This window comes from Symphalangus syndactylus, chromosome 20 (genome assembly GCF_028878055.3).
Source record: "Symphalangus syndactylus isolate Jambi chromosome 20, NHGRI_mSymSyn1-v2.1_pri, whole genome shotgun sequence".
Taxonomy (NCBI): Eukaryota; Metazoa; Chordata; class Mammalia; order Primates; family Hylobatidae; genus Symphalangus; species Symphalangus syndactylus.
The window spans coordinates 52,066,278-52,078,467 of NC_072442.2; the positions used below are offsets into that span (position 1 = coordinate 52,066,278).

At 39.8% G+C, this 12,190-nt stretch overlaps 1 protein-coding gene across 30 annotated transcripts in view; it reads right to left on the reverse strand.

Moving 5' to 3' along the window:
* Positions 1-2,604: 2,604 nt before the first annotated feature.
* NCOR1 (nuclear receptor corepressor 1) overlaps positions 2,605-12,190 on the reverse strand; it is a 186,471-nt gene continuing 176,885 nt past the window's right edge. For all 30 annotated transcript variants that reach the window (XM_063629336.1, XM_063629334.1, XM_063629330.1 and 27 more), the window contains 4 exons: positions 11,744-11,797; positions 10,776-10,997; positions 6,037-6,216; positions 2,605-3,679 (listed from right to left, as the gene is read on the reverse strand). In XM_063629336.1, the coding sequence (XP_063485406.1) occupies positions 3,492-3,679; positions 6,037-6,216; positions 10,776-10,997; positions 11,744-11,797 (644 nt within the window). In that variant the 3' untranslated portion in view covers positions 2,605-3,491. The remainder of the gene's footprint in view (positions 3,680-6,036; positions 6,217-10,775; positions 10,998-11,743; positions 11,798-12,190) is intronic.

Below are 12,190 nucleotides of genomic sequence, written 5' to 3' on the forward strand. Positions count from 1 at the left end.
TTGTATGTATCCCAGTAATCTTTGCATTTCTCAAAAAAAAAAAAAAAAAAAAAAAACTTCCTGAAGAAAATAAAAACACCAGAAACCTTGAGGTCCAAATCTTCAGGGATGAGACTAAAACTAGAGTTTTGTATGGTGCAGATGTAAATTTCTTCCTATTTTCTGTCTAATGTCATATTATTTACCATCCAGCTAATGCCATTTACCAAGTCTAGCTCAGAGAGATAAGATACAATATAAATCAGAATGAGTTTCAGTAGAAACCAGTATTAACGTATGGTGATTTCTTAAAAAAATTAATGTCAACCACTCACCTTTTGCATTGAGAATGTTTTTACCTTTTCACAACTGCAGGGGTTACTGAAAGGTTTTTCATTCCAAGTAAGTTTTATTTGTTTATTAATTTTAAAACATCCACAGTGACTCAGCTCATGGTCTGGTTGTTGGAAACACTAGGAGTTTTCAGGACAGTCTCTTCATGTAGGTGTTCTCATTACAGTTCATTTACACTGTTGTAAAATAAGGTACTGAAGCAAAAGAGGACTGATCTCCTTTACTGATTGATTGATTGGTCTAAATTCAAAAGTGAATTGGTTAAAAAACTGTCCAATGGTCACTGGAGTTTTCAGGGCATAAATATTTTTAAAATAGAATCACTCAGTATACCAAAATTAAAGCATTATGAAATTTGAAATCATAAACATGCACTGGAAAGCTGGCTGTCAGAATACTTTTATGAAGAGTATTAGGAAGACCTTAATTTAGTTCTGGGTGCTAAAAAAAAATCACATGTAAGGATATAGTGTCAGAACACTGAAATCCAAGTCTACAAAGAATATCATGCCTTGGTTTGCAGTGAACCGCAGTAAGTTACCAGTGCTGCTCTGTGCTTACCACTTAAATCATGATAAGGTGAACCTCCATAGGTAAGCCATGTGAGAATTCTGCCCTTTCATTTATTTTGAACCAAGAACTATTATTGGATTTTAACTCTTCATTCTGAGATTTCTTCTCCAGGTGATGGTAAATAAAGTAATACGCACATGCATTATGATGAGGATGGAGTGAGTGGTTCACAGCAGTTCACCTTCGGGTCCTCAAGTAGAACTGCAAGAGTAACAAGTTAGGCTCTGATCTGACATGTTCTCAGAAACTATACAGTTGACCTTCAAATAATGCAGGAGTGAGAGGCATAGACCCCCTAAATAGTAAAAAATCCACATCTAACTTTGACTCCTCCAAAACTTAACTACTCATAGCCTACTGCTGACCAGAAGTCTTACGGATAACATAGTCAATTGACACATATTTTGTCTATGTATTATATACTGTATTCTTACAATAAAGTAAGCTAAAGAAAAGAAAATGTTAAGAAGATTATAAGGAAGAGAAAATATATTTACTATTCATTAAGTGGAAGTGGATCATCATGAAGGTCTTCATCCTTGTCATCTTCATGTTGAATAGGCTGAGGATGAGAAGGGGTTGGTCTTGCTATCTTGGGTGGCAGAGGTGGAAGAAAATCCATGTATAAGTGGACCCACACAGTTCAAACCCGTGTTGTTCAAGGGTCAACTGTATTCTGACTCAGAATAGCTTAAGACCCTCAGGGTCATAGAAAAATACCATCATAATCTCTTTTATGGTAGGTTGGCAATATAAATCATTAACAAACTCTAAAACATTACCAGTACCTGAAAAAAAAAATTCAGCAGAAAACTGTGAAGTGGAACATTTTGTCACTGTTTTTCATTCATTTTGAAATTTTTATGTTTACATATATCTATTGTAAAAATACCAACTTCCCAAGTACTAGGAATGCTGACCACTAAGCCTGATCTAAAGTTTATGTTGGGGACCTCAGGTGTACAGGAGTGGAACGGGGGCAGGAGTGAAAGCTTTGACTGAAGACAAATGTGGGCTTATGGCCTACCTCTGTCACTAATTTAACTATATGGGCAAAGTAGTAAACTTGTGTCTTCATCTGTAACATAGGGATTAGACACCAGTGATAGGAGGGTCTTGGTCAGTAGCTAATCACAGAGCTGCTTCCTTAAAAGCCTTGAGTACTTTTGTTTAAAAGTTTAGGTCTACTTGAAAGTCTGTAAAGTGCTAATTTTTATCATCCTAAGAGATCTATTTCTCCCCTTTCCAGTTACCAGTGGCATTCTCCCAAAACTGTTACTATCTGTATGTTATGGAAAGATACTTAATGCTATGATAAATTGCATGAAAAAAACTTTAAAATTCAGCAAGCAATTCTTAACGAAAGACAAAACTGGCCCTCTAGTACCATACTTAGTTTAGAATTCAGTCTTTTAAATTATTTGCACCTTGAGAATCTGTGAAATGAAAACATTTAACAGTAAACTCTTGTCCCAAGGAAGCAAAGTGAGAGTAAATGCTGGTCCATAGTGATGGGGGAAAGGACTGTGTTCACCATGAGGTTTTCAGGCTGCAGCACAAAGCTTATCTAAATACTACACAGATCATTATCTTTTAACCCAACCAATCATATATATCAAACTAAGGGAAAAATATGTAAGCTTTTCCTTTGGAACCTGAGACACCAGGAGCCTTAAACCACAAATAATCTACTGTAGCTATGGACAGGGTAGTCAAATTTATTTCAAAACAAAAGCTTTGTTGGGCTGCATCAAATGCAGGAGAAAAGGAATACTTAGGGGCATGGTTAAATTACCAGTGTGCATAACAGTGAGGTATGCCTCAAATAAGCCTTTAAAACTTTATAAACTGAACTAGAACATACCCATGCAGTAATATTTTTTCAGTGCTACTAATGAAAAAAAAAAAATTAAAGCCTGCACTGGAAATTTACAATATGGCAGAATTTGTTACCTTTTGGCCCTAATGTACAGATTTTATGACAGGGTCTGTGTTAAAAATCTAAACATGTTCACAAGATTTTAAACATCACTGGAAAGCTGAATTTAGAGGAAACAAAATCAGATAAAAGTACAATGCCCGTGACAGCCAACATTATGTAACTGGGCTGTATGAGGTTGTTTAGAAGGCTAGGGTTAAAAAGATAGACAAAAAGATTTTTAAAAATCACCCCCAAAGTTGATGCGCTGATTTGAACATAAGTACACCAGATACTACAGCAAGGGGATATACACTGCAAAAAGGTCATCTATTTACAGAAGAGTGATTTAAAGACATTATGGTTTTCTTTACAAACAGATGTAAGAACAGCAACTGTCCACTTTTTAAAAACTCTACATCTCAACCCTCCGCTATTATTATAGTCCACTGAATTGCCTGTATCAAAGGCAGTTTTTTGTTTGTTTTTTTCCCATTTGACTCTCCAAATGAATTTCCATCATTTCTTCATCATCTGTGGGCTGGCTCTCCTGAAAAGTCTCAGGGAATAAGTCATAGGAGGGCAGGTTTTTGACCTGCTACTAAAAATTAAACCACAAAAACTAGAGATCCCTCTCCTGCACCCTGTTCCCCTCACTTTGTGCAGTTCAGTCATCACTATCCGACAGGGTCTCGTACTGTGCTGAGAGCAGTGGGGCAGGCTCTCGCTCCCAGATCCTGTTCTGTTGGTGAGGAGCTGCTTGGTTCACAGCAGAGGGAGCACATGCAATCGGTGTTGGTGGAGTACTGCTGAGCATCCGCATAGTCAGAGGATTATAAGGAAACTGAGTTGAGCCTGACAAAAGAAGAATTAGGTTTTCATTGTCATGAGCATAAATGCTATTTCATCCAATCCAACTTTTGTAGGATGGAGTAGAATAGGATTATTCTAAAATGGTCATGTGACACCATGAAAGCAAAATGAATACAACACGGAAGGGCCAAAGTCTTACCACTTAAATCCTAGCCAATGATATGTAGCAGTCAGTGCGGGTCCAAAAAAGAAGAGTAACATGAGTAGCATATGAGTGAGAGCTGCTGAGCCCAGAAGAGAAAGCCCAGGCTAGATTTTTAGTTTTAAGTCTATATCAGATGTTTCCATGGAGAATCCAAGTTGAACCATTGAGTATTAAGCTCTAATTGAAACAGAGTCAGGTTATAGCAAGAGCTTTCGTAACTCTTCAAGAGAAATGCAAGAGTATAGTTCTCAGACGACAATGGACAAGTACCCAGGAACGTCTGCAGACTGAGGGGCAGCAGGATGCAAGTCATCTGCTGAATCTCACTGGGCAGATTTTAAAGTATACAAGATTGAGAAATGAGGTAATTAATGAACACTGCTACCCTTCATCAGTTTCTAGATATTTAACTGTCCCCAGAAAGCCTCCTACAGCTTAAGAAAATGCAAAAACAGGCCAGGCGCAGTGGCTCATGCCTGTAATCCTAGCACTTTGGGAGGCCGAGGTGGGCGGATCACCTGAGGTCGGGAGTTCAAGACCAGCCTGACCAACATGGAGAAACCCCGTCTTACAAAATTAGCCGGGCGTGGTGGCGCATGCCTGTAATCCCAGCTAGTCAGGTGGCTGAGGTAGGAGAATCGCTTGAACCCAGGAGGCGGAGATTGCAGTGAGCCAAGACAGCACCATTGCACTCCAGCCTGGACAACAAGAACAAAACTACATCTCCAAAAAAAAAAAAAAAAAAAAAAAAAGAAAAAAGAAAAAAAAGAGAAAACCCAAAAACATAAAACATAACCATTTCATCAAATAATAAATCTCATATATGGTCTAATTAATTCTTCCCTAAGAGAGATTTGAGAAGCAGCAACCACTGGTCTAGGCTGTAAGCTTTCAAACTCAAAACCACTTTGCATGTCACATGAGTTTTATAATGCAAAAGTCTGATATAATTTATATATATCTTAAGGGGAAGGGCACATTTCAGATTTTTTTCAGTGACATATTTGTATTTAATCCTAAGGAAAAGATGGCGTATAATTCTCTGAAACTCTAAAATTCGTAATATCCCAGTTTTATTTAAAAAGTCTGTTGCTTTTTAAAGCCACCATGATCATAGTTATTATATACATTTTTTTAAGTTTACAAATAGGCACAAAATAGAAAGTAATAAGTATCCTGGAGTATTGTTTTTCATCAGTTTGTGTAAATGTAGTGAACGTACAGACAGATGATGGCTTTTTTTGTTTTTGTTAAGATGGAGTCTCATTTTGTTGCCCAGGCTGGAGTGCAGTGGTGCAATCTCAGCTCACTACAATTTTCGCCTCCCAGGTTCAAGTGATTCTCCCACCTCTGACCTCAAGCGATCTGCCCACCTCAGCCTCCCAAAATGCTGGGATAACAGGCGTGAGCCACCGTGCCTGGCTAGATGATGGCTTTTTAAACTAGTCTTCTCATTTCTAATTTTGATTTCTTAGTATTTCCCTAAGAACTTTTTCTAAGAATACCAATATGAAAGGTGAAGTTCTCTTAGAAGTGGCATGGGTACATTCAGGTACAGTTCTCAAAAGAACTAAAACCACCTTATTTGCTTTGCAAATAGTAAATGTTCGCTACCAGTGTAATACAGAAGTGAGGAGAATGGTTGAGATTATTTTTTCATAGCTCTTCCTTTGTTTATGGTAATCAGGCTTTGCAATCTAAAAATGTTTCAGGTTATATGTGCATTCAGTTTCTATTCTGGGCGTGTGCATTGGTTAATGCCTGTAATACTAACACTTTGGGAGGCCAAGGCAGGAGGAATGAGTTCAGGAGTTCGAGACCAGCCTGGGCAATGTAGTGAGACCTTGTCCCTACAAAAAATTAAAATTAAAATTAAAATTAAAAAAAATTAGCAAGGCATGGTCGTGCACGCCTGTAGTCCCAGCTACTTGGGTTGCTCAGGTGAGAGGATCACCTGAGCCTCAGAGGTCGAGGCTGCAGTGAGCCATGATCATGCCATTGCATTCCAGCCTGGGCGACAGAATAAGACCCCTCAAAAAAATATTTCTATTCTGGAAAGTGGAACATACTAATGATACAGAAATGGGAATATAGGTTTCCAAATTAGAAGAGTTGCTGAATTTTGAAGAACTAATAACCAAGACATTGATATTATTGCTTTGTCTCATTTTCTAAGTTAAAGCAGACTCCTTACCTGTTGAAGAGGGCCTGTCTTCCCAGGCCCACCCTGGCGTCTGCCTATGGTAATCCCCTTCTGAATGTACAGAGGAGACTGAAGAGGGCCGTTCGGTTCCTAAGTAGCCTTGCCCAGGGATAGGAGATTTAGATTTCCTGCTGTTCGACTTGCTGATCAGCTTTGGTTTGCAAACTCCTCCTAAAAGTGAAATTCAAGTTAAAATATTAATATATTAAGTTCTCAAAAATTACCAAAATGCTAATGATTATATATTGCTAAATGAAAAAAAAGCAGAATGGTAACATGAAGAATCCAGATCCTGGTGCTCAATGAAATAAAACACTACAGGCGCACCCCAGAGATGCCGAGGGTTCAGTAAGTCACAAGTATTTTGCTGGTGGATGGTCCTGCCTCCATGTTGATGGCTGCTGACTAATCTGCGTGGTGGTTGCCGAAGGCTGGGGTCGCTGTGGCAATTTCTTTTCCTTGCATGAAAGATTTATTTGTAGCATGCAATGATAGCATTTTAGCCACAGTAGAACTTTCAAAATTGGAGTTGATCCCTCAAACCCTGCTTTATTAACTGGGTTTATGTAATGTAGTATTCTAAGTCCTTTGTTGTCATTTCAACAATGTTCACAGCATCTTCAGGGGCAGATCCAGTCTCAAGAAACCACTTTCTTTGCTTATCCCTAAGAAGCAACTCCTCATCCATTTCAAGTTTGATCACGAGATTGCAGCAATTCAGTTACATCTTTAGGCTCCACTACTAGTTCTAGTTCTCTTGTTATTTCTTTTTCTTTTTTCTTTTTTAAGGCAGGGTCTCACCTCTGCTGCCCAGGCTGCACTGCAGTGGTGCAATCACGGCTTACCAGCTCACTAAAGCCTCAACTTCTTGGGCTCAAGCAATCCTCCCACCTCAGACCCAAGTAGCTGGGACCACAGGTGCACACCACACCCGGTTACTTTTTAAAATTTTTGTAGAGATGGGGTCTCACCATGTTGCCCAGGTTGGTCTCAAACTCCTGGGTTCAAGTGATTCTACTGCCTCAGCCACCCAAAGTGCTGGGATTACAGGCATGAGTCATCATACCCGGCCTCTCTTGCTATTTCTACTACACCTGCAGGGACTCCCTCCACTGACGTCTTGATCCCCTCCCAAGTTATTCATGGGAGTTGGAATCATCTTTTTCCAAACTCCTGTTAATACTGATATTCTTATCTCCTCCCATGAATTATAAATGTTGTTAATAGCATCTAAAATGGTGAATCCTTTTCAGAAGGTTTTCAGTTTACTTTGCTCAGATCCATCAGAGGAATCACTGTGGCAGCTATTGTCTTATGAAATGTATTTCTTAAATAATAAGACTTGAAAGTAGAAATTATTCCTTGATCCATGGGCTGCAGAATGGATGTTGTGTTAGCAGGCATGAAAACAACATTCATCTCCTTGAACCTTTCCATCAGAGCTCTTGGGTGACTAAGTGGATTGTTAATGAGCAGTATTGAAAATCATTTTTTTTTTTTCTAAGCAGTAGGTCTGAACAGTGGGCTTAAAATATTCAGCAAGCCATTCTGTAAACACATGCTGTCATCTAGGCTTTGTTCCATTCTAGAGCACAGGCAAGTAGACCGAGCATAATTCTTAAGTGTCCTAGGATTTTCAGAATGGTAAAGGAGCACTGGCTTCAACTTAGTCACCACCTGCATTAGCCCCTAACAAGAGAGTCAGCCTGTCTTTTGAAGTTTTGGACTCTTCCAGTAGAAGGCTGTTTTGTCTACATGGAAGATCTGTTCTTTAATGTAGTCACCTTTATCAATGATCTTAGCTAGGTCTTCTGAGTAACTTGCTGCAACATCTTCATCAGCACTTTCTCCCTCACCTTGCACTTTTATGTTATAGAGACGGCTTCTTCAACCTCTGAACCAGCCTCTGCTAGCTTCAGCCTTCTCGTCTGTGGCTTCCTCACCTCTCTGAGCCTTCAGAGAATTGAAGAGTTAGGGCTTGGATTAGGATTAGGTTTTGGCTTAAGGGAATGTTGTGGCTGGTTTGGTCTTCTATCCAGACCACTAAAACTTTCTGTGTCACGAAACACTGTTTTGCTTTATTACCATTTGTGTGTTCCCTGGAATAGCACTTTCAATTTCCTTCAAAAACCTTTCCTTTGCATTCACAATTTGGCTAATTGTTTGGCACATGAGGTCTAGCTTTCAGCCTGTCTTGGCTTTCAACATGCCTTTCTCACTAAGCTTAATCATTTCTAACGTTTCATTTCAAGTGACAGACTTGTGATTCTTCTTTTCACTTGAACACTTAGAAGCCATTGAGGGTTAATTGGCCGAATTTGAATATTGTTGTGTGTCAGGGAATAAGGAAGCCAGAGGAGCAGAGACAGGGACCAACCAGTCAGTGGAGGAGTCAGGACACTCACCACCTTTATGGGTTAAGTTTGCCATCTTATACAGGCGCTCCTCATGGTGCCCCCAAACAATTACAATAGTAATATCAAAGATCACTGATCACCGTCGCAGAGATAATAATCATGAACAAGTTTGAAATATTGTGAGAATTACCAAAATATGACACAGACACAAAGGAGAGCCCATGCTATTAGAAAAATAATGCTGATAGACATGCTTGACATAGGGTTGCCACAAACCTTCAATTAAAACACACACACACACACAATAAAACGAGGTATGCTTGCATTTAAAAGAAAGCCAGAATTTCACTTGTAACAATCAAAACAAAAAACAAGGGTCGTCCTCCTGCCATTAAAATGTGGTAATTAAGGAACTGAAATTTCTGGGACATCAAGCCTTCTTTACTGGCCTCAGGGTACAGAAACTACTAAAGAAAGAAGGCAGGGTGACAAAAATCATACTTCACTAATGACCAACCCCCCTTTCCCAACTGGAGTTAATACACCACACAAAGAAATAATATGTAAAGGAAAAACTGCAGAACAAAGCTTCTTCATGCTACTACAGGACATGAGCAGAGGCTCAGCAAGTTTTGGTAGCCCTTTCGATTTTTCCAGACTGTGTAGCTGATGAACTCAGCAGAAGTTCACAGAAGTGAGACACCTCTGACTGTGCTCTAAAAGAAAACATCAAAAAGAGCTCAGAAGAGATCAGAGCCCAGGTCACCAACAAATTTTTTCCTCAGCCCCAGCAAAACAATTTCACACTGCCCCAAATTCCTAGACAACCAGTACAATTGTAATTGACTAAGTCACCAGTCTTATAACCTTAAAACACACACACTTAAAGCCAATAAAAATTGGAAGGTAAGAACAGAAAGGGGAAGATGATGCTCATTTTTCAGAGGAGGAAGTACACTGATAAGGTCTTAAAGTTAACATGTATAGTTTTTTTTTTAATAAGACCTCTAATCTCTTTAATCTTTTTCTTAACCATAGTGAGATCTTTTGCTTGAAGATAACAGGAAAATAAATCTAAAATACTGCTGAACTTCAGGTGATTTTTAAAAGCACAAGAGATATTAGTTCTCAAAATATTAAGAAAAAGGTTGTAAGATTAAAGCTTAGGATTATTATGGTTTTTTTGTGTGCTTGTTTTTAACAGAATGTATAAAATCTCATTCTAGCAACTCTTATCTGGCTATCCAGAGACATGTCTGAAACAATGCTTATCAGATATAGGCATTAGCATTCTGGATGATGTGATCTGAAGAACTGTTTCTTTTTCTTCCCTTTTTTCCTACTTTTTTTTTTTTCTTTTTTGAGACAGGGTCTCACTTTGTCACCTGGGCTGGAGTGCAGTGGTGCAATCGCAGCTCACTGCAACCTCCGCCTCCTGGGCTCAAGTGATCTTCCCACCTCGGCCCCCACAAGCAGCTGGGACTACAGCGTGAGCCACCACACCCAGCTAATTTTTGTAGAGACGGGGTTTTCACCATGTTGCCCAGGCTGGTCTCAAACTCCTGAGCTCAAGTGATCCACCCAACTTACACTCCCAAAGTGCTACGATTACACCTTTTTTCCTACTCTTTTTTATGGCTTACGATTATTTTGTGTGTGTGTGTGTGTGTGTGTGTGTGTATGTGTGTATGTATGTATGTATGTATGTATGTATGTATATGTATTTTGAAACGGAGTCTCACTCTGTTGCCAGGCTGGAGTGCAGTGGCATGATCTCAGCTCACAGCAACCTCCGCCTCTCGGGTTCAAGCAATTCTCCTGCCTCAGCCTCCTGAGTACCTGGGATTACAGGCACACGCCATCATGCCCAGCTAATTTTTGTATTTTTAGTAGAGATGGGGTTTCACCATGTTGGCCAGGATGGTCTCGATCTCTTGACCTCGTGATCTGCCCGCCTCGGCCCCCCAAAGTGCTGGGATTACAGGCGTGAGCCACCGCGCCCGGCTGGCTTATGATTCTTTTATACTGAGCCTAATTTTTACAGTTAAATCACTTTTATTCAAAAACGTTATATTTGTGTTACAATTACAATAGATGTAATAGTATAGATGAGGACTAGGTGCAAACAAATAAAAAATGGACATCCCAGGAGGGTGACACTTTGGGTAAAAATTTTCTTCCATTTTATTTCTGTTCATATTATAATGTCTGAGTAGGTTTTTAAAAACCTTTTTAAAGTAACTGAAACCCTAAGAGGTGACTCTGAGCACATAAAGACATAAATGAAATGTCTTAGTGATGCATCAGAATTTGGGAAATAAATTGGCTTTTTTGGGGAAAAGCAGCAGAAAAGCACTAAAATGAAAGCTGTACCTGAATGAGGTGATGGGTCCCCTTCCTCTCTCCGTGTCTCACCACTGGTCACAACTGAGGTGTTGGCAGTACCAGGCACTACTCCCATAGGCTGGGACATGACAACTCCATGATCCTCAACTTTGTCATCAAAGCTTCCCATGAGAGCCTTCCTGATAATGTCTTCCAGCCCGAGATTACTGGCAGGATCAGCAAAAGAATGGCCTCTAGAGCTAACTGAGCCTGAAAGAGAATCAAAAACATTTCCACTTATTTCTGAAAGGTCAATCAGGAAACAAACATGCACTGCCCCATCAGCCCACTGAATACACATAGCACTCGGCAAGTGACCTAGAACAACACCAGGACCCACCACACAGAGACCTTTTTTTTTTGGAGACAGAGTCTCTGTCGCACCCAGGCTGGAGTGCAGTGGCGCAATCTTGGCTCACTGCAACCTCCGCCTCCCAGATTCAAGGGATTCTCCTACCCCAGTCTCCTATAGGCACCCACCACCACACCAGGCTAATTTTTTGTATTTTTAGGAGATGGGGTTTCACCATATTGGTCAGGCTGATCTCGAACTCCCAACCTCAGGTGATCCGCCCGCCTTGGCCTCCCAAAGTGCTGGGATTACAGGCGTGAGCCACTGCGCCCAGCCCAGAAACCATCTTAATCCTCAGATAACTCCTTAAGGAAATTTGTTTCCCAAGTGAATCAGTCACCCACACTTCTATTAAAGTTACTCAACAATTTTCTCAGTTCCCTAGTTTCGACGGTGTTCTTTAATAGTTTCCATTCTTTTTGTTCATTTATCTTTTCAATAGGTATTGATTGGATCTCAGTTCCTTTCTGTGCTACTGGGTAAACATGTTTTCATATTAGAGCAGTCACTCCCCTGGTATACAGCTGGTACTCAGTACATATTTGTTGGACTGACTACTGCTGTGTCAATTTTGTATTGGTAAATAATGTCTTTTCAATCTTACCTGATGTAGTAACTGCTGGCAGATTAAAGATCTCAGTTCCTGGCTGAGCAGCTGCTATATTTAAGCAAACATTCAAGTTAATTAAGATGTGATAATCATATACACCAAACTAAAGTCTCAAAAAATTCCTATAATAAAATTAATCTTTTTATTTTCCATGATCTCAACCTTTAGTTCTCACCCATTAAGTGAAGATAAAATGGAAGTACTCTTTTTTTGAGACAGGGTCTCACTCTGTTGCCCAGGCTATTTTTAAAAGGAAATCAGGAAATAGGTAAGGTAGGAACATCAAAAGAAGAGCAATAAGCTGTGTGCAGTGGTGCACTTCTAGTCCCCCAGCTACTCAGCAGGCTGAGGCGGTAGGACTGCTTGAGCGTAGGAATTTGAGGCCAGCCTGGGCAACACAGTGAGACTCCCATCTGTTTACCAAAAAAAAAAAAAAAAAAG